The sequence below is a fragment of the Cheilinus undulatus genome, linkage group 21, assembly GCF_018320785.1.
Source record: "Cheilinus undulatus linkage group 21, ASM1832078v1, whole genome shotgun sequence".
Taxonomy (NCBI): Eukaryota; Metazoa; Chordata; class Actinopteri; order Labriformes; family Labridae; genus Cheilinus; species Cheilinus undulatus.
The window spans coordinates 37,155,300-37,178,693 of NC_054885.1; the positions used below are offsets into that span (position 1 = coordinate 37,155,300).

A 23,394-nucleotide genomic window follows, 5' to 3' on the forward strand; every position below is an offset into this window, starting at 1 on the left:
AGACGTAAAAAACTGGCTGAACATAAAAATTGGAAATATCTGTGCTTTTGAAATACAACAAATTTTATTATACAATGATAATGTACCCACAGAGAATTCTACTATGATAAACATAATTATAATGTTGGGAAAATATCATATTCATATTTGCAAATGGAAGAATCAGAAACCATCAATTGTTCATTTTAAGAATGTAATTAAGAACTACTTTGTATCACTACAAACCCTGATAAATACCTACCAGCGGGTGGAGATACTTTATGAGAATATGAAAAGACTGTTGGTATTTGAATGAGTATCTTACTTGGTCTTAATGGAGTTGTGTCCTTGTAATAGAGTATTAATAATGATGCCATCGGAGCTAAACGTGTATGATATGTTAGTATGGAATCTAAAGTAGAAAGTGATGCCTTGCCCTTTTTGTTTCTCTTTTGTTTTTTTTAGTTGTTGTTTTTGTTATGATTTCATTGTTTATGTGTGTCTTGAAGACTGTCTTTTTTTTGTACTCCTACGAGAGATTGTATTTCTACAAGTGTTAATAAAAAAAAAAAAAAAAAAAAAAAAAAATAAATAATGATAATTGAAAAAAATTGAAAATATGATAATTTTAATAATAATAATGATAATAATAATAATAATAATTGTTGTTATTATATTTGTTATTACTATTTTATTGTTGGCATTTAAATCCAAATTATAAGTAAATAAGTCAAAATCCTGAAAAAGAAATTTATAAGTATATTTAGAGTTTAGAAGCTCCATGTTACCTTTTACCATATCTTTATTAGTTAAAACCTTCCAAAACTAAACAAATAATGTGTTTTGATTAGGATCATTTTGGGCAACAGTATTTGGAGCAATCTAACAGTTATCGTTAGAGTTCTTGCCGTTAGACTAACGCCAGCTTGCAGTTCCGTCAGTGTGCTGCTGCCGAAAACACCACCGCCTCATCGGGGGGCATATTTCCATGTAACACCAAGGCGAACAAACATCAGTTCCAGTTTATATGCATATAAATTTCGAACTTGATAAACGGCTATCTAACGTTATTTAAAAATACATGGAGAGGGACAGTATCTGAAAAATAAATGTATGGTATATATCTTCGTAATAAACAATGCAAAAGGAATTACACTGATACTCATCGGATTCCGTTTTGATCCAGCTAGTAACAATAATCTACTCCTTTAGCATTACAAGACACAACGATGTTGATCCTATGATTAACTGTAAAAAATGTGATTTAATGAACACTTCGAATGAGTTATATGATCAAAATATAACTGTTACGGCGCTCTGATTACCTTTAACATAGTTGTCTTGTTTTGAAAGGTCACACCGGAAATAGCACTTTCCATATCAATGCTAACTTGACGCCTCCATGCTCTATGTCTAACATTTCTCAGATTAAATCAGCATGTAATCAGTTGTAACCTTTGAAAATTAAACACAAAAAGTGTTTTAATGAAGATTATTTTTGACAAAATTATTTGAATCGATTTAACGGATATTATCATCGAAGTTTTTGCCATTAGAGAAAGGCCAGCTTGCAGTTCCTCTATAAGGCCACAGGAGGGCGGTGTTCAGTCATTAGTCTTAATATGACAAAACCAACCTCAACTTTAATTAGTAATTTTACTGATTAGACTCTACGTATAGCATCTGTCTGGTCTAAAAGAGGGTAGGCTAAGTCCAAAAAATACCATCGAAACCAGCTTTTCTCCCGTTTTATTATAGCTGAAGGGCTTACACACTGTTTAGTTCTTAAATTGCAAGTTATTCTGTTCATCGGTAAGCATGACTCTCTGCTGCCCTCATGTGGCCAAAGTCAGGAACTGCAACCTTATTAAATCTATTTTTATGGAGAAAGTTATGGTTACAAGTAAAATTTGGGGTAAAAAGTATCAAATTGTAGTAGTTAAAGAGTAGTGATTAACTATCTACTTATAATAAGTTTTTATCCAGTAATTTCCACTTCTATTTCAAAATTTCACCTTTTTATTTGATACTTTTGACTTCATATACATTATTTCTCACAATTATAAAACATAATGCTCAACCATTGACTTTTAATAATTTTCGATTTTACTTTCACTCTTATGACTTCACAATTCTGACCTTTTATCTCATAATAATGACTTTATCCCACAAATAACTTTTAATAATATAGTTTTATCTCATATTGTTTTTTTTTTTTTTACTTTTTTCTCCTTTGAATCAACCGTATTTATTTAATGGTAGTGATTTTCTTTTTATCTTTTTTTTAAATATTGTTTTATCAACTTTTATCTTATAATAGTAACTTTTTGTCTCATATTTTGACTTTCAATGTTGCAATCATGTCTATTTATGTCGTAATTTCGACTCTATTGCCTAATTTCGATTTTTTTTAAATCTCAAAATATAGACTTTCTTTGTTACGAGTTTGAATTTCCATCTCATGATTCTGAATTTCTATTTTATAACTTTGATGGGTTTTCCCCACTATAAATTACCCAATCTTCAATTTTCTTCCCTTCATCTACGTGGAGAGAATGAACTCCATAGGTGACGATATGAAATTTGAAATTTGCATTGTTTAGGAGGTGATAAGAAATGTTTTATTTTATTTTATTTTATTTTATTAAGTCTGCATTTACAAATATTGCATTTTTGAACTGATTAAAACCCATAAAACAGATATACCAACATGGAGTCACAAGCTCAGAGACATATCTAACATGTTCATTAATTGGACTTTTTTTTTTTTTTTTACTTCGGTTAGTCTTCATGATCAAATTAAGTTTGAATTGCACCGTTAGAGTTTGCTATCAAGTCAGACACATTAACAGTCAATCTATTCCTGCAAATACTTTCAAAATAAAGTGGTCAAAGAGTACTTGATGGGAGGTATTTTGTTTATTTCGTTGGAAGTAGTGTAAAACCTATATTGTTCTTAAAGAAATACGTCCAGTGTGTCCCTTTTCATCAACAATGTGGTTTAAAGTCACCCTGGTCAAATTTAAACCACACGTTTGTCTCAGACTTGTACTTCCGGTTCAGAGGCTAAACCAGTCGTTGTTGGACTGGCTGTTGAACCGTAAACGGGCGTTGTTGTTACGCCGACTGCCATTTTGATCAGAAGTATTCTGCGCGCTATAAATGGTGTGTTCAGGCTCATAAGGAGACATCGTAGTTCTTAAAAAACAAGACTACCCCATCCTCTCCGTCAGCATGCTCTCTGCAGCCCAGCTTCTCGATGAGTTGATGGGCCGGGACAGAAACCTGGCCCCCGATGAAAAACGGTCCAACGTGCGGTGGGACGACGAGAGCGTAAGTTAGCAGTCAAGCTAACGTTAGCCTGGCTACTGGGACAAGTTTAACCTTACCGTGATACGATTTTTTTTAAATATGTGACGTAGGATTACGTGAGAATACAATAAGTGGATATAAGTCAGGTAAAGACATAACACGTAGAATTTATTCTTTATTTTGCCTGGGTACCTACGATAGGACAGCTAGCTACAGACCATGCTAATGCTATAGACGTTACATTAGGCTTCCTCAAAGGAGGAAAATAGCGCCATGATAATCTCCTCAGACTGCCAGTCTGAGTCAGATTTATTGTATAAGTCATTTTAGACGACTTTGAAGTCTCTGTTAAAATAAGATTGAACATTACTACGTTATTGTTGCAATCATCGGAGGATTATTGGCATGTGCACGTATTATCGCGATACTATAATTTTAAACTTGTATATGACATACGACAGAATAAATTCTATGATATCAATATCAGTTTCGCTGATATTGAACCAGAACTATAAATCATAAGTCACAGCTAACTAATATCGGATATTTATTCGTTTAAGTCCCAAAATATAAAGTCTAACACTTCCCCAGTGTCTAATTTGGACAAAAGTGTTCGCAACGGACACATTTGTGCAATTAAGGCAATGAAAGTGAATGTTTTTTGCTTGTTTTGATAGATTGATTACTCTGTGCTTTTGTAAAGGATTTGTATTTTTCTCCAGGGATGCAAATTATTGGATTTCTGCTTGTATCTGATATACTGATATTCAAGAATATACTTTTAGCTGATACTGATATCAATATTGATACAATTCAGACTTACATGTCAGTCCTTAAAATACACAGTTAAAAGTTTGATTATGAACAAACAAAAAGATATCACCCCTTAAAACACACTTTAAAATGTAAGGAATCAAAATAAATACAGAAAGACTTGAGCTGATGTAGGTCTGCTTGTCTGGCCTAATACTCCGCTAAGTTGTTTGATCATATGGCCAATATTTACAGTTAATATTGTCAGAGCTTTACAGCCAAAATGTCACTAGAAATTTTCCTGTTGGCTGATACCAATATTGAACTTTTTAAGGTAATATCTGTCAATAATATTGTGCATCGCGTTTTTAAACCTTCTGTATTTGTGATACTACTGATCACTACATTATCGTAGGTTCCACTGTTATAAAACACACTGTACTGGCAAGTTTCAAAGCTTCAAAAACTCCGACAAGCTAACACATGGTTTTCAAAGGACATTTTCAACAGAATTCCCTGTTTATTTTAATCCTCCAGATGCATTCATTAGACAATTTGGGCAGATCATGATATCACACACCTGTGACTTGCTATTCTGTAGACATGAGATCCTGTAGAAAATTAATCAAATGGGATTTGAGAGGGAAAAAAATATGAGGTATGGTCAGCGTCTTCAGCTGGCTTTCCTGCCCTACATTCAGCAAAATTAAAACATAGGTTAAAAGCTAAGAAGATCTCAGAGTTGTCTCTGTTGCAAGCTGCAAAAACTTTTTGTGGTAGAAGACTGGAGAGGTTCATACTTAGTCAGGATCAGTAAAATTACTATCGACACTATGGATGCAAGATATTAGATTTTACTGACAACTGTTGATCCTATATTTACAAACTCATTAAAGTCAGTACAACATGTAAATTTATTTCAGACCTAAAAATTTAATACTTTAACAAACTTAAAGTTTAAGGAATGATGATGGATGAAGAAAAGCATTAGGCTGATGAAGGTCTGATAGTCCTGCCTAAAATTCCAAAAACTTATTTGCACATTGAACTAAAATTCACAACGGATATAGGTTATTATTTACAGCCAGTATAGGCTGATGTACAGGTTGCAACTATCAGCCCCAGTTTTCATATCTGCTACTACTGATATTAACTTTCCAAGCTAAATTCTACTAATATCCTGTCGATTAAATCACGCATCCTTCAATGACACCACACACTTGAAGATTATTTGGACAGTTGGTTTCATCAAGCCTTGAATCCCCTGCCATAATCAACCAAAAATGTCTAGATGACAATCATCTACCGCAGTGGTTCTCAAATGGTGTGCCGTGGCACACTCGTGTGCCTTGAGGCAAGTCTAGGTGTGCCTTGAAAATTTGTCTGACTTTACATAAGTATCCATGTTAGCAAAAGTCAGACCATAAAAATTCATATATGGGTATGGAGAGTATCCATGCAACACACTCCTCTTTGTAAAACAAGCTAACAAGTTTCGGGAGTGAGAAAAGTGGAAGAAAATTAAGAATATACACTCCTGGTGTCTTGGCATCCTTTGTGCAACCTCTTCCCTTGTTACTTGTCCATCTTAATAGGAGCAACAGAGAGAAAATAGGAACAGTGTGACTAGGTATAAACCTGGGGAACTGCAGTGAATCACTTGCAGTGTCAGGATGCTACAAAAGGAAACTCTGTAATCAAACTGATGTAGCTGGCACTTGCTCACATTGCATGCAGTTGGGACGGGGACATGTTGCTTCTTGCTACACATGCAAAAGAGGCTATTTTGCAAGGACATCAATATGGTGTGCCTTGAGACGTCAGCTTGCTTTTTGGTGTGCCTTGGTCAAAAAAGTGTGAGAACCATTGATCTACTGTACAGTCAGCCATAGTGGTGTGGTGTAGTTCCATCTTGTCATTCAATATTGAATCATTAGTCGATCAATGTCTTTCTTTCTCTCACAGGTCTGTCGATATTATCTGTGTGGATTCTGCCCTGCTGAGCTCTTCACAAACACCCGATCTGACTTAGGTAAGATACTCTTAGGCCCTCTCCCAAACACTCCAAAACACCCATAGACAGTGTTTGGGAGAGGGAGGAGCCTTAGAAAGTAAAACTAGGAGGGTGATTGGATGAATGTTCTGTCTGTCACATCTTTACGGGCCAATCAGAGCAACAAAACACATGATGTCGCAGGTGTGCACCAAGGAGTAAACTCCATAGAGAACTGAATAACTGGAACCATGGCGACTGCAGACATGTCAGTACACGACTTTTGTCGTTTTTGAAAAGAAAACAACTCACTGCTGTGTAGGGATGCAGCGATGTCAAAATCTCATGGTACGATATCATCACGGTATTAAGGCCACAGTATGGTATTATTGAGGTCTTGTCAAAAAAAAAAAAGATGACTTGGAAAAATGCTGTAATGTGGAAAATTAAGTGCCATTTTCAGTTTAGTGTCTTTCAAATTGTAATAACAAAAATTGGAATTTGTGCAATCAGACAGGTTATGGGGTCACATTTTAAGGCCCACCCTCTTTGCTTCTGTAATCACAAATCTTGAAAACAAACAAAAGTAAATAACACAACATCCTGACATTGTTTGTCAGCTCCCTTATTCACTCACTCACTCTTAGTTTAGCTCTCGAGCTGTCATGAGGAAAACCTGGTTGAAATGCCTCACGAATTGATGTTTGGCTTCACTTGCTTCTTGGTTTCACATCAAGAATCTTTTCCGGGTGATGGTTCATCAAGTGGCTTCTCATATTACTTGTATTCCCCGACTTGTATACGATCGCGGGCTGGCAGTGTCTGCAAACAGGTTTTTGCATGTCCTTCCTGTTTTCTCCTCGGTTGTTTTTGTTTACCGCAAAACCAAAGTGCGTACATACTTCTGATTTAAACTTCGCAGGAGGTTCCACTGGTTTAAGTCTTCTGCTCTGCTCCCCCTCTGTGTTTTCTGCCATCCTTTCCTCATGCTTTTCCTGCACTGCACAGGGGATCATGGGAGACGTGGTTTGCTTCTCAGACCAGCCCACTCAATAGCGTCCAGAAAAAGCTACACTGGCGGGAGTCTTCTTCTTCTTCTTCTTGTGGTTTAATGGTGGGTGGCAACCATTGTCCAGGTGCATTACCACCACCTACTATGCTGGAGTGTGAACCAAAACCCCTTGTTCTAGGTACACAATACATATTGAATATTAACTAAGGAGACTAGCAGGAGTACTCCGAGTTCTTGTTTAATACCGTCACATGCCACGGCATTATTGCAAGTATTTTGAAACAGAGATACCGCAATATTTACAATACCGTTACATCCCTACCGCTGTGCTTTGTTCTTTTAACGAAGAAATGTCATCAAGTTCGGATAAAACTGGCACTTTAGCAGCATCCACGTTACTCTCTTCCGCCATAATTGCCCCGGCCTCATGTTGGTGCTTGCTTAAGTCATGGCTCCGCCTTAAAGTACTGCCTCTTACTCCTGTTTGGAGATTCAGATTGGAGCTTTGCAAGATGGATTTGCCAGCGAGAAACACAGACACAGGCAAATGCATCTGCTTTGCAATGTTATGTAGAACAGCAGTCACAAGTGTAACTGATATATTTTAAGATACTAAAGCATGGCTTCTTTTACAGGCCCTTGTGAGAAAATCCACGATGAAAATCTTCGAACAACGTAAGTGCTGTTCTTTCTTTCTTCTTTGTGTTTTCATGCTTTCATCTTTAGTAACAGTTTCTATTCCCTCTTCTTCAGATATGAGAAGAGCTCTCGCTTCATGAAGGAGGGATATGAGAGGGACTTCCTGCGTTATCTGCAGTCACTCCTAGCAGAGGTGGAGCGGCGGATTCGTAGAGGGCATGCCCGGCTGGCACTTTCCCAGGCTCAGCAGAACGCTGGGGTTCGTTATTTGTTTTCCTTTGCTGCATAGCTGTTTGAAGTGTTGGTGTGACCTCAGTGAGCACAAAATTAAATTTATATGCTGTAGTACATTTTGAACCTAAAGGAGTATTGCGCTGCTGCTATGTGTTGTTTTTGAAATACAGTGTGTTTGATCCCTCAGGGTCCTGGTCCATCCGGAAAGAACGAGGAGAAGGTTCAGGTTCTTACAGAGAAAATCGAGGACCTGGTTGTACAGGTCAGCATGGGATAACAACATAAGACAACTAACTACGTGCTCATTGACATGGAAGAAGTTGGTTGAAGTTTATGGTAGTAATCAAGCTGATTTGTCTGACTCTGTATGCTCTCATGTAGATTGAGGAGCTGGGGTCAGAGGGCAGAGTGGAGGAGGCCCAGGGAATGATGAAGCTGGTGGAGCAGCTGAAGGAGGAAAGGGAGCTGCTCAGCTCCACCCCTTCGGTGAGTCAGGGAACCCCAGCCTTGTCCGCCCACAGGCTCTTCTTTAGTTATTTTTACTGATAACAAACACGGTCAGCATATTTAATTCACCTTAAACTCCCCCTAGACAATCGAGAGCTTTGCAGCCCAGGAGAAACAGATGGAGGTGTGTGAGGTGTGCGGGGCATTCCTCATTGTGGGGGATGCACAATCACGAGTGGATGATCACTTGATGGGCAAACAACACATGGGCTACGCCAAGATCAAATCTACTGTAGAGGAGCTCAAGGTAACAAGAGTGCCTAACAGCAGAACTTGTAGGTAGAACAGGAGCAATATTTCCATATTTCACTATAATTATATTTTTTTAAGTAAGGCATTCAGAAGATTTTATTTTGTTCACAATCTTGCAAAGGATGATTTTTTTATCAAGTTGTAGTTACTAAGTGTTCTTACTTCAGGAGAAACTTCGTCGACGCTCAGAGGACCCTCAAGGTGAAAACCCAGCACTCAAGAGGGACAGAGAAGACCGTGAGCGTGAGAGGGAGGAAAGGGAGAAAAAGCGTAGAGAGGAGGAAGAGAAGGAGAAGGAGCGAGAAAAGGAACGTGAGAAGGACAGGGAACGAGAGAGAGAGAAAGAGCGGGAACGAGAGCGAGATAGAGATCGAGACAGAGACCGGGACCGGGACCGAGATAGAGACCGGGACAGGAGGTCACGTAGAAGCCACTCCAACAGCCGCCACTCCAGTAGAGCATCAGACAGGAAACGGAGCAGATCCCGTGATCGGCGAAGGTCAAGGAGCAGAGACAAGGACAGGGAGAGGGACCGCAAACGCAGCAGGTGTGATCATCTCTATTAAATCCCTTTTAACTTCTAAAATTCTTGCACTGATCGGTTAAGATACTTATTTAATTTGTCCTTCTTTTATAGGAGTCGGGACAGGGACAGGGACAGAGACAGGAGGCGCAGCCGGGATCGCTCTGACAGAAAGCGCCGCTCCCGCAGCCGTGACCGAAGGAGGTCTCGCAGCTCGGAACGCAAATCTCACCGCCATCGCAGTCGCAGCAAGGACAGGGACAAGGAGAGGGACAGAGACCGGGAAAGAGAACGGTCATCAAAAGACAAAGGTGAGGACCAGGGGAGCTGATTTTTAAGAAACTGGATTTTATAACACAAGGGTCTTTCTCAAACCACTCCTTACACCCTCTTCCTACCCACTTTACTCCATATCATTATAATCAAGGTCTCATTCATTTGAATTTTGAACTCATCCATTTAAAACTGCATCCATCCATCCATTTTCTACTGTCTTGACATGGTTGAAGGCCAAGCAAGTGTCCTGCAAGTCTCTTTCCATCCCGGTCTGACACTTTAACTGTCTTCTTTCTATGTGAAAGAGCAATGGCACTTGGAGCTCGCTCTCCTCACCCTGTTTCTAAGGCTGAGCCTGGCCAGCCTCTCGTGGAAACTTATTTCCTCCATTTGTGCCAAATCTCATTCTTTCGGTCATTACCAATAGATCAGGACCATAGGTGAGGGATGGAACTTTGACCAGTAAATTGAAAGCTTTGCCTTTTGGCCCAAACCCTCTGCACAATGAACAGGCACAACACCTGCAGTATTGAGGATGCTGCACCAATCCACCTGTCAGTCTCACTTCTGAACAAGACCCTGAGATATTTGAACACTTTCCCATGAAGCTCACCGTACCCAAAGGGACCAATCCACCTTTTACTGACAGTGAACCATAGCCTCAGACTTGGCTGTGCTAACACTACTGGAAAAACTAGAAATATTTAAAAACATCCAGTTGAAATGAGATGTTTAAAGGATAGCATTGCCATCAAGTATCATAAAACCTGGAGTATAAGATGCACTTTTAATACTTTTTTTTTTCCCCCTTTAAAACGTTTACTGCATCCCATATACTGGGGCCACCAATTTACCAGTGTAACATACTGAGGTATGTTCTGCCACAGGAGATGCACATATGCATAAGTTTAACATCAGTAACGGCTTATATCAGCGCTGTTGGACAAATTCTGGTCTTTTATTTCTTGGTCAAACATGAGAGTCAATGTTGGCATCCTAGGAATGTTGCACCAAAAAAAAGTCAAAATTGTAATTGTATCGGCTAATATGATTAAATATCTGTATTATCATTGGCCCTGATCTTCTCTAGCTGCCACTGTCAAGCAATACAGGACAATAGAAAATTCACCCCATTGCTGGTATATTGCTAATGGACACTTCACTGTCCAAGCATGCTGGTAATAGAAAAGTAAGGATTGGCACCACAGTTTAACCACTTGTCTATTAAAACACACCTTTTAAACAGTTCTTTACACTGTTACAAGAGTAATTGCTGCAACGCTTGGCTCAGAAACACACAAAGATGATCCAGTGCAGCATGTGTGAAGGTCCCAGACAGGCAAACAGAGGCTCTGCCAGGAAGACACACTGGCTATGTGTCTGTAATGACAGACATCAAACTTGGTGAGGAAATAACACATTTTAGCTGTTTACTGTGTTGCACTTTGATTATAATGGAACGAGTGGATGATGTTTGGTTGGTTACTAGGGCTGGGCAATTAATCGCAAATTATATTAAATCGCAATATGGCCTGCTGCAATTTTCAAATCGCAGGAGTTGCAATATTACTTTAACTAGAAATGTGTTAAAATACCTGTTTAATGAATCAATTTTTGCAGCGGCAGAGATTTTCTGCACATTATGCATGTCCAAGTGTCAATTTTTTTTACAGTGGTTTACAAAAATCCTCCTTTATGTGTTTTATGTCTGTTTTTCTTAGTCAAAATGAGTGACATAAAAATGGTAATGCCTCCAAACAAAGCAAATGACATCACATTTGCAATATGAGCAAAAATAGTTAGCTCATTCTATCTAAAACTGATGAGGCTTAGCGTTACTTCATGAAAGTCATACCCCAGTTTAACCTCCCCCACCCCAGCCACCTCCTTTATATCTTAGTCAGAAATAATACAGTGAAAGACGAGTCAGAAGTCAGAAAGAGTTGAATGCAGTCTTGACATTACGATTATTTCAAGCAGAACACAGGTACATAAGTGAGACCCCGAATCTCTCTAACCATGCGCTTTTATACCTCTCAGTCCATATGTGCAAGTAGTATGTGTCTACATGCATGTTAACTACACACTTCTGAATGTTAACCACACACACATTTCCTGGTAACTACCAGAACATCTCTTGGAATCGAACAAAACGCCTGGAATGTTCTTGAAATTTGTTCGAGTTTTATCTCACTCTATCTCTCTCACTAGAGAGACAGTTTCATTGTTTTCAATACACAATGGTCTTATTTATGGAATTATTTATTGCTTGAATTTGTTGATAAATACATAATATTAACCCAACAATAATTGCATATTGAATCTCAATCGCAATATTTGGGAAAAACATCACAATTAGATTATTTCTGCTAATCATTCTGCGCTATTGGTTACTGGCTGCTTACTCTGCTACTCTAATTGCAGCATTGGTTTTGTCTCCTGTGTGCACTACAAAACAACACATGCACTGATGATGGTGTTGAAAAAATCCTCTCCATGGCTGAATTTTCACCAGTGAAAGTGTTGATGGAGCTTCACCCACACCACTAATTTATACATATGTTATATGTTCTCAGACCGTAAGTCTACAGAGGAGAGAAGCAGCTCTAAGAAAGACAAGTCCTCTGACAGCGATGCAGCCAACATCAAGGCCTCCTCAGAAGTGGAACCGATGGAGACGGAGGCGGCTGCCTCTGCCTCCCCCCCTCTGCTTAACGGCCAACAAGAGCTCCTCCATTCTGAAGGTGACACTCAGTCCAATTAAAACTGATCTGATAGGACCTCAGATCAGGCTCAGGTAAGTGCAGCCTCCGCCCTGCTCCCCCCTGGCTCTAAACCCAACCCTGTCCCCATCTCCCATCTCCCTCACCCTCCCTCTGTCCCTACCTCACCCAGCCTGTTTAAGTTCAGTTCAATATGCCTATGATTTTGTCTTCTGTACTATGTGCAAATATCTTTATCCTGTTTTCAAATAGTGCATCATAAGTATGCACTGAAGATGAAGGACTAGGCCCGATGAGTGAGAAGAAAGTAGAAAACATTCACACAAAGCCAAGAGGGAAAAGCCAGTGTAGTCCTGAGCAAACATGCCCGGAGGTACCCCTCGTTTTGTATATGGGTTTTCCTTAGAGATGTATTTTGTCTTTGTGGGCAAAATGGCAACGAGATATTAACCAATCCAGTCCAGTTTTCCTGCCTGTATTACCCTGTTTTTATTTATTTTATTTTTCAGGAAAATGTATATTTTTACTTCTCCATACAGGAGACGATTGAGCCTCTGTGTGTTTATATGTTAGAAGATGAAGCAGGAATTTCTCCTGCTCACATGTAAACACACAGACATCCTTCCAGCCAAAGCCAAAGGTGTTCTGTGACAAACAAGCACTTTATTTTGCAGTAATTCTTTCTCAAATGCCATGGATTTGTTGTCCAGCTTACTGTGCCTGATAATGCCATGCAGTGTGTGTTTGGGGGGTGTCATAGCACCGGGGGCCTTACAAAACTAACTAACTGGAGGGTAGGGTTTATCGAATGAATTGCAGCTGACTTCCATACCTCACACAGCGTTGGTGTTGTGAGCGAGACCACATGAGAAAAGGGCAAATTAAAAATCATGGATACTCTCTGACTGTCAAACTGTGCAGGTACTCACCCCAGGTACTCCTTTCTCTACCCACATCCATTTCTGAATGCTGTTGCCTGTCAGAAATAACTATTCTGTACTTCTCCTAAACATGAACGTAAAAGATTGATTGTGTATATTGTTTTATTGTGCTTCTTTTGTTTTTAAAATTAACTTTCAAATATGTTGATGTAGATATGCCAAGGATGCACATTTTTTAACGTAGAAATGCACAAGGCAGCCTGCTTGATATACCTGCACCAGATGCAGAAGTTTTGTTGTTGTGAGACTTTAAATGCCACATAGAGCTCAACAGTGACCAGCCACTTTTGAGGCAGCTCTGGCCGTTTCTTGACATTTCAGAAAATCCCTACAGCAGTTGTTTTAGTCCTGGAACTAAGCCAACAAGCTACCTAAATATTCATGCCGTTTAAAAATTGATCAATCACAAGAATGGTATTGGAAAAGAAAAGAAAAAAAATGCAACCCTTTGTGATTCAGTTAAGTCGTTAAGACTGATTGCGTTTAAACTTTAAAATGTATGAACATTTTTTCAATGTAATCTTTGTTACAGTGCTCATATACTCAATAATAAATGAAATATGTTTTACTTTGTGTATACATAGCGGGTCATATCGTATATGTAGTATGGTTTCATAGGGCTAGAATTAAGGATTCGGGTTGGAGAAATGTTGTCATCACCAGCTGACAGCCAAAGTTCACTGGGAATTAAATGTTCACATGATAAGGGCTGGTTTCAAAATCTGTTACAGAGTACTTCTCACCAAGGTATATTGATGCAAGGACTCAAAAGTTGACTTTTCTCTGTAATGTCCATGACGTCCTTCATAAATAGCTCTGCATGCTTAACATTTTCTGTTTTCTGAGAAGATTTCACCAAGAAACATGAAAACACTGTAAAAGAATTATGTCCTGGTATTAGCAGCTGTAGAGCCGAAATCCTTTCCTTCAAAAGACGGGTTCAATCAGTTTCTCTCCCACCGTTGCTGTCGACAAAGCTGGTATCACAAGCCCCATCCCTTTTGTTCCTTACCAATGTAGGAAAAATTACAGTGATGAGCCCAGCGCTGTTCTGGAAGTTGAACTTTTTCAGACTAAAGGGTTGTGAGCGCTCAAAATGCTGGACTACATGGGTTTTGTATTGAAATTGAGTGCTGCCAGGTGCAAAAAAAGAAATAGCTGCTGTGGACACAGGTATTAACAGAGAGTGCCACCAGTTGAGAAATCTTAATGGATTGTGGGTACTGCAGTTTTTCCCATTTGTATTAAATAAACCATGCTTTTCTTGAAACAAGGTTGACTTCATAGAAACGTGTCTTTTACAGATGCATATACCACTGTTTCCTTTTTGCATAGCTCACAAGTCTTCCAAGGATGGTTATAACATTGTTGCTAATAATTACATTCAGTATAGAGAAACTGAGTGGGATTTTTACTTCCAGAGCCCCACTGATGAGCTCTGTAGGTTGAGCTGGCTGAAAGTTGTTTCCTGTATTGGCTTTTCTAAGAAATTTCTGAATTAAATTTTTGCAGGGTGATGGGAATATCAAACAGGCCTGTCATTGTTATTTGATAAGGGTGCAAAGTAGTGACAAAGCCATACTTTTTTCAGAATTTCAAAAGTGCAAACTTTCAATATGTTGTACTGTAGATAACATGCACATTTTTAACCATGTATCAGGATAGATTTGTGCATCAATCAGTTTATTTAGTTTACAACCTTCACCTTCCTCTGTGGCTAAATTGAGGGCTACATTTGAGTTCTGTTTTAGTTACAGCACTTGTATGAAGTCCTTGTAGCGGAGCCTTTGCTAACATTGCATTTTGTGAACATTTTTGTTCGACAGGGGAAGCTGGACTACCTGGTGGAGGAAAAGTGGAAGAGCGCACCCATCCTTACCCTGAACCTGACACTTCGCTGCTTAAAAACAAGGTGAACCACAATTGTGTAGTGGCTTATTTAAAAACATGAACATATATGTGGAAATGAGGAGAGAAAAACTTACAATGATTTTCCTGTTCCCTTATTGTTGATCTTGGATGAGGGTAGTTGTGGTTCATCTGATGTGTTTCCTGGTCTAGATATCCTCTAGGCATCACTTTAAATACCAAACTTAGAGGAGATTATGGGTTTTTGTTTTTCTTTTCTAAAAACTTCACACATCCTCCTTGTTTCTTGGCATTTAGTGAACATGAAATAAAAAAGTGCTTGTGGTTTGTTTTGGTTTGTCAGGTTCCACCTTCACTTCCTGACCTTCTTTTCTAAAGTCAGTTAAACGCGTATGTACAATGTTAGTGTCCTGACAGGGCGTGTCTCTTTTCTCCTCCACTTAGAGCTCACATTGATTGCTCATGTCCCCTCGCTGTAAAATATACTGATTTCATTTTGATCAAAAGATTTTGAGGACTGAAGACTTGTTTAATTTTGCTCTGCTTTTACTGTCTATGTTGTCTCAATGAATAAAACGTAAAAACATGTCGGTGGTGTGTTTTTCTTTCTTTGTTATTGACATTGTTGAGACTGGGTTACTTAGAGTTGGTTTGCAACCATTTTTGATTGAAGAGACATTACTTTATTAGAAATCCTTTGTGGAGTTGCTGATAACTTTGTTGTAATGCATCTGCAAAGCCATCTACATTTTCTTTTCTAGTAGTGATGGGAATTTTGGCTCTTCTCAGTGATCCGGATCATTTGGTCTGGCTCAGCAAGAAGAGCCAGCTCTTTCGGCTGCCAAACAGCTCTTCGTTAGGGTACCAGTTATGTTCATTTGACCTGCCAGACTTGGCAATGTCATGACATATGGTTAATATTTGTGCGGGTATGTTAGTCCAACTGTGCTCAGTTTTTTTAGTAGAAGAAAATATAAAGCTATTATTTTTCAAAATATACTGCCCCCCCCCCCCAAAAAACACCTTGCAGGCCAAATGAAATCTGCTCACTGGTTGGGCTGTATGAAACACCTGATATAAAACATTACAGCTATACCATCAAAGTTGTGTTCCTAATGCGAGATGTGCCTATGAATGTGTATGTAGAAAATATCATTCCTGCTAATCAATCACGTACTGTGACACCAGTTTTGTACATTAGATAAAATCCATGATTTAAAAGTTGACATTTACTAATAATCTTCCATCTTTGTTTTGTTTTCCAAATAAAATAATCAGAGATTGGATTTCAGTTTTAAAAAAATGTTTATAGGTTTTATTGAATATAAATAAAATTCTCAGGCCCACTAGAGGGCTGCAGCCCACCCTGTAGGAATCACTGATCTGTACTATTTTGCCATCCTATGTATTAGTTGTCTATTTTGTAAGTGTTATTACTGCTGAATCCCATGGGTTTGTGTTTCAATTTCTGTAATCTGAAGGAGATAATGTAAGTCACAGCATTTGCAGACCTTATGCAAACCCCAACACTGGAAACTTAAACTTTTGACAGCATTGGAGGTTATAGACTATAAAATCACTACTGTATAATTTCTTCTTCATGCTCCTGAGTCTGGAGCGACCTATACATATATTAGAACCAGAATTTGCACGTCCAGCCAGCTTTTTATTCTCCTGCTCTTGTAAATGAATGAGACCACGCTGCACTCGTATCCTGTTACAGCCAACCTGGCTGAAAGCCACGTACCTTGTAGGACATAATGGAACATTTTCATTTATCAGCAGTGACAAAAACTTCTGGCTCATTAATGCTCGACTTTGCAAATGTGTGCTCTTCTGTTGAAAAGTCAAAGCACCCACTGAATTACTTTTCGGCCTTGAAACATTTCTGTTTCATGTTTTGTTCATAAAATTCCTTCCACATAAATTTGTTTGTCCTTAAGGAACACTTCATATTCTGATAAGCTTTTTGACTGTTTCCCCTCATTTCTATCATCTTGAGCACTGCCCACATACCAGGCCGGATGTCTTTCTTAGTTACTGACCTTTTCATACACAGTGCCTGTGGATAAAGCTGCAGGAGTTTGTTCGAGGTCATCATTTGAGTGTAATTAATAGCTACTGTAGTGGACACACAGTTCAGTGTAAAGCTACTCCCTGCAGATCTACTGCAGACTGCCTTAAATAAAGACAACAGGATAATGCACCAATATAGATGACTCTAAATGGGATGAGTTGCAATTTGATACCCACTTTCAGCAAAGTGTGCACAACTCAGGCAGTGGAGGATAGAGGCTGTCGTTTATGAATCCTGACAAACAGAATTGATGATAATGATAATCTGATGGTAAGATGAAGCATAGAAGCAAATCTTAAACTGTTTCTGAGCCAAAGAACGCATAAAGAATATTATTGAGCAACAGCTGGAAGATTTTGAACCAAAAACAGCTGTTATTGTTATTTTGTCTTATTTACATCATCAACAGAAATACCTGCTCTGTAGTCTCAGTTGAAAAAATATTTATTTGTGCAGCCAACATGCAAAATATCAATGACATAATCAAGCTTAATTGTGCAGGAGGTCCGGCCCAGCTGTGACCTCTGCTCCCACATGTGTATCTCTATCTCTAGTGACCGCTCAGATGTCTCTAAACCTGCAGAAAAGGTGTCCTCTCCTCCCCTCCTGTCCCAGAACAGCAAAGTAGCAGGTGTGCTTCAGATGCTTTGTTAACTTCTGGGACGAATGCCGAAATATGAAACAATGAACCGTAGAGGGGAGAGCTGAGACAGTAGGGTGGTAGATTGGCTTCCTGCTGCTGCAGATATGCATGAAGTATCTGTCTGTGTCTCTGGACAGCTCTTTGGAAAGTGTATTAAAATCCCTGGACTCTAGCACAGCAAGGAATGATAAACAGTTTCCTCCTTAATGACTTATGTTATAGTAGAATGTCACAGAAAACAAACCGCTCAAAAATAAAGCATCAGCCTATACCTACATAGATATGTAATTGACTGATGCTTTATTTTTGAGTGGTTCTACACTTTCCTGGAAACAGTTTGTCTTATTATGAAGGTTTTACCTGTAACACATAAGCTTTCTGTATACAAGTGCTAACCGCCTTTTTGTTCACAACACTGAAGACTGCTTGTCGAAACAGGTTTTTTTACGTGATTATTGCCTTTCCAAGAATTAAAGAACTTAAAATGAAACAAATCCACCTGGCATGTCAGGTTATATGTCTTTATGGTGCAACCAAACAATGACCCACTTTAAGTTACAACTTGCATATAGCTGATGCAACACGTCAGGTATGGAAGCATACTGTATGCTGGTTCAGAACTTGACCACATCAGCCCTGGTCCTGACTACTCTGGGCTCCTCATAGCCACCCTCCAGGCCACCTGGCTCATGCCCCATCTTTCTAGGTTTCTGCCCAGGAGCCCCTTCAAAGATGCACATGGCCGTCCCCACCCAGTATGTTGTGGGTTGGATCCGGCCCGGGAAACAGGCCAGGTGCCCATAAAAGTGCAGCTGCCATTCCATATTAAGCAGCGGACCCTTCCAATCCAGCTCTTCTGCACATCCCGCACATCAGTATTAGGCACACGGTCTTGCCAACGATACCCAAAAAATGCACCCAAGAGAAGCTGTCACAAAGGAGTCCAATTGGCACCTCTGGCCATCAGTCAATGTTCAGGCCTCACAAAAGTATAGTAAGACCGGAACAACCAAGGACCGAAATACTCTGACTTTAGTCCACATGCTCAAATACTGGGGACACCACACTGTCTTGCTCAGCAAACCCATTGCCCCATGCACGAAGTCTGCAGTTGATCTCAGCCTCTCAGCCAGGGGATCAATAGATAGACATAGATTCAATGGCAGCATCTAAGAGATCCCAAAATGCCTGGATCTTTGGTTTGGCCCAGGAGACGGGCATCCCAAATGCCTCAGCCTCCTCACTCAGCAAGTTAAGAACCCCCACAAGGACATCTAGTGTCCACAATGATCACAGCATCATCAGCAAAGTCCAGATCAGGAATCTGGACATTGCCAAATGACACTCCACAGTTTTCTGCCTGTTACCCACCCATTTATCCAGTTCATACAGGTACTGAAGAGTGTAGGGGCTAAGATACACCCCTACCTCACCCCAGGATCAATCGTGAAGAAGTCAAAGGTGGAGCCACACCACTTCACAGCAGTCTCTGTACTAGATCTTTGCACAGGGTGCAACAGGCAGCTGGGCTTTAAACCCACTTGGCTTTCCCTTCTAGTATTTTCAATCTCCAGTTGAACATTTTTATATTTTGTACAGTTTCACCAAATTACAGAAAAGATGAACTTTCTATGATGGTTTTTCATTTGCACCTACAGTGTATGTGCTGCAGCTTTTGCCCGTTCCATCTTTGAACAGCAGGAGGCAGTATACACTCATTTTTAAGTCAAGGACATGGCTATGAGTGTGTGAGGCAGAGGCATCACATCAGTGCAGATACAGTACATCTTCAGATTCATCATGCCTCTTACTGCATGTTTATCTGCACACAGGAGCGGAAGGAAATCCCTGAGAGTCGTAACTCATTCTCAACAGGCCTGCAACATTAACATCCCATCCTCTCTGCAGCCCACAGTGTGTACATGTCATTAGGAGAGCAGTATTTCCCCGGGGTATGAGCTGCAGGCAGTGGAGAAACAGAGGGAAGAAACAACAGGAAGACAGTGAGCTGAAAAGACAAGGGAAATGAAAAAGTGATGGAGCAGGAAACAAGGGAAGAGACGGAGGGGAGTGAGCCTGATGTGATGCTAAATAACCAGGGTGAAGAAGGATAATGGAGATGGATTGTCTTCTCTTTCTCTACTTTTTCTCTTTTTACACAGACACAGTCAATCTCAAGTGAAGGTCGGGAGGAAGCAGCACGTAGATTATGCAGTAGTGAAGGCAATTCATCAGTGCTGTCGGCGTGCTGTCTGATTAATGATCTAAACTCCAACACACACTCACAGCTTATGTCAGCTGTCAGTCATGTTCTGACCGGGGAATATCATTCCCCTTAGGGTGCCTATCGTTTGTGCTGAGCTAGTGCCTATTTCATTACTCCTTACACAGCTGTAGCAGCAAGTGATTGGCTTTGAGTATTTTCTTTGTTTTATTATTGGAGTGAAGCTCGGTGTCCTTAAAGGTAGTGCAGAGATACACATCAAGGAGTTTTTGTTCTTTATCTTTTGTGGACTTAAAAGTTTAAATGTTTCTTCCATCTTTCTGTCAAGACATTTGGCTGCCACTACTCTACCTGCAACTCCAAAAGTAACAGCAGCTGGACACCATTCTATGAAAATGCATATTTGCCACTTTGGACAATGCATCCACAGCTTTTTGGCAAGTTGATGACTAAATAAGAGTGAGTTAGTTCAACACATTGCTTTAACACATTCTAAATTACCTGGCTTTCTTTCCATAAGGCTGAGCTTATCCACCATCTGTGCATGTGTGAGGAAGTGGGAAATATAGAGAAATGTGTGATGCATCTCTGAAGAATAACAGTAGAATTTTGAATAAATTGCCAGGAAATGAGCAAAAAATGTGTTTGTAAGCATAAACTATCTCAGTTCGAATGGTGTTCACAGTACGTAAATGGCATTCAACGTTTTTATTTGATAGTTTCAATGCCATCAGATTGAAAAACTCATAGAAATGCTCTGGAGCAGGTTATACAGAGCTGATAAAAAGTATTCACCCCTTGGATGTTTTACCCTTTTTTGATTCTATGAATTAATCAATATAAATTGGCTTTTATGACCAAAAACTATGTAATGTAAAAGTTTAGATCAAAATATGTGATTGCATAAATATTCACCCCATTCAAAGTGACTGACCTAATTCAACAGAGGTCCAGCCAATTGGTGCAAGTTGCTCTCAATCAGTGAAATGGGGATCATCTGAGTGCAGTAATTATGTCTCAAGTGATTCTAGTATAAAAACACCTATGTCTTTAAGGTCCATTCACTGGTTAATCAGTATTCCTGGCTACCATTGCACCATGGAGACAAAAGAATACCCCAAGCCACTCAGAGAAAAGTTTTAGCTAGTTAAAAGTATTAGTCAGGGGATGGATGCAAAAAAATGGAAGGCAGTGAACATACCCTGGAGATCAGTTAAATCCATCATCAAAAAATGAAGGAATATGGCACATGTAAATCTGCCTAGATCAGGCCATCCTCACAAACCGAGTGAGCGTGCAAGAAGGAGACTAGTGAGAGAGGCCACCAAGACACCTATGACTACTCTGAAGGAGTTCCAATCTTCAACAGCTGAGATGGGAGAGACTCTGTGGATCAAAACTGTTGGTCGGGTTCTTCACCAGTCAAAGCTTTATGGTAAGGTGGCATAGAGAAAGCCACTGTTGAAGAAAACTCAGATTAAATCTGGATTAGAGTTCACCAAAAGGCATGTGGGAGTGATGAGACCAAAACGGTGCTTTGTGGCCATCGGACAAGATGCCATACACTGCAAATCACCACAGACGCACTATCCCCACTGTGAATCACGGTGGCAGCATCATGCTGTGGGGATGCTTCTCAGTAACCAGCCCTGAAAGGCTTTTAGAGGCAGAGGGTAAAATGAATGTGGCAAAATATTGGAAAATCCTGGAGGACAACCTTACTCAGTCTGTGAGAGGTCTACAGCTTGGGAGAAGATTTATTTTTCCAGCTAGACAACGACCTTAAGTATACAATGAAAGCTGCATAGAAATGGTTTGAAGACAACAAGGTAAATGTACTGGAGTGATCAAGTCAAAACACAGACCTCAATCTAATAGAGAATTTGTGGCTGGACTTGAAAAGGGTTGTTCACACCCGATCCCTGAGTAACCTGACAGATCTAAAGCAATTTTACAAAGCAGAATAGAATAAAAATTTCAGCGTCCTGATGTTTGAGCTTGATTGAGACCTTTCCACACAGAGTCAGTGCTATGATTGCGGCCAAAGGTGACTCTACTAAATACTGACTTGAAGGGGTTAAATATTGTAGACACTTTATATATTTTTATTAAATTGACTTGACAATGATTGGTTCATGAAATCAATAAAAGAGTAAAACATTCAGTACTTTTTATAGGCACTATACTTACAGCATAACTGCACAATTGTCTATGTCACTGAGAAATTGATCTACTTTATAGCACTGGGAAAAGCAGATTTAACCCTGAAGTTATCTCAATTAATCTGAAGAAGACCTTGCTCTTCTGCAGGAGGCTCAGGATCATGATTTCTCCTTTGATTATGCTATGTTTATTATTCTTTTGCAGGTCATGTGGGTCAGTTCAGGACTGTTTTCAGCTGTCACTGGAGCCTACAGGCCACCTTTTAAAAAGTGATGTGAACAGACATACAAAAAAGGCTAAATTGAATGCAGCCTAAGACTGTCCAATTTCCTAGAAACAGACCGTGTAGTTCTCCTCCCTAATCGTCTGAACAAAAGTGGGACAATATTAGGTTTACAAACACCGGAATGACAGTATTTCTGCTCTATTGCATTTCATTACACAGAGTTCCCAAATTTTCTCCTCATGTTGCATTCAGTGGTTCCACTTACAAGCTGTAAAATCCAAATTCTTAACAGTGATAATGGAAATGAAGTGGATCACGCTTCAGTGTTTGCTCTGCCACTCGTCTCTCTCCTTCCCTCAGCAGATGGCTCCACCACAGGAACGGGCTCCCAGTCAACGAATAACAGACCAGCAGCTTTTCTTTCTCCTTTTCCCTCTTCCTTCATCTTCTCTCTCTTTTTCTTTTGCTCCTTTTTTTTCCCCTGCAGTGTTTGTAGTGCCGGCCCGAGATGAGCCACCTGGAGCCAGGAGGCAGGGTGGCAGCCAGTGAGAGTTTTTAGTCCTCCCACCTGAACATCAAAGCCTCGGTTGCAGGCGATGGAGTGAGGACAAACCAGTCCCCCGTGGTGTCTCCTCCTCTGAACGCTCATAAGGAAGTAACGGAGTGAATGACAAGAGGAATAAACACACAAAAAACAGAGGGGAGAATTTGTTTTTCTGCAGAAATGCTTGCATTCTTTTTCTTGCAAAGACAGTGAGAGGAGTTTTGAGAATGTTAATCAGAGAGGGGGGCGAAGTCTGAACCAAATCTTTTAACTCTGAAATTCAGATTTGCAGAACACTCATTGAGAGTTGGACTAGAGTATCCCAATTATAACCCTTTATAAGTTTTAGTCATATTCTGAAACTGGCATTTACATGCACATTGAAAAAACCTGCATACATGATACTAGTATCTTGGTTTCCAATTACTGCATCACATCTGTGCAGATGCCTGTGATGTTTATTTTACAAAATGACTGTGGCCGTTTTAGACATCTGGAAATATG

General features: G+C 39.7%; 1 protein-coding gene across 2 annotated transcripts; it reads left to right on the plus strand.

The window, feature by feature from the left end:
* The first annotated feature begins 3,073 nt into the window (after positions 1–3,073).
* luc7l3 (LUC7-like 3 pre-mRNA splicing factor) lies at positions 3,074–15,600 on the plus strand. 2 transcript variants are annotated; one of them, XM_041817582.1, is made up of 11 exons: positions 3,074–3,312; positions 6,010–6,076; positions 7,685–7,724; positions 7,803–7,947; positions 8,110–8,184; positions 8,304–8,408; positions 8,515–8,676; positions 8,849–9,228; positions 9,319–9,515; positions 12,057–12,277; positions 14,971–15,600. In XM_041817582.1, exons 1-10 carry the CDS (start codon positions 3,214–3,216, stop codon positions 12,242–12,244), a joined length of 1,458 nt encoding a protein of 485 aa, XP_041673516.1. In that variant the 5' UTR covers positions 3,074–3,213; the 3' UTR covers positions 12,245–12,277; positions 14,971–15,600. The 2 variants fall into 2 exon arrangements, with proteins under 2 accessions (XP_041673516.1, XP_041673515.1); XM_041817581.1 differs by having other exon boundaries at positions 12,057–15,600.
* Positions 15,601–23,394: the final 7,794 nt, after the last annotated feature.

Coding starts and splice junctions, on each gene's coding strand:
- luc7l3 (XM_041817581.1), top strand. CDS start 3,214: ATGCTCTCTGCAGCCCAGCTTCTCGATGAGTTGATGGGCCGGGACAGA. Junction 8,185..8,303: donor TCGAGGACCTGGTTGTACAG/GTCAGCATGGGA, acceptor GCTCTCATGTAG/ATTGAGGAGCTGGGGTCAGA. Junction 9,516..12,056: donor ACGGTCATCAAAAGACAAAG/GTGAGGACCAGG, acceptor ATATGTTCTCAG/ACCGTAAGTCTACAGAGGAG.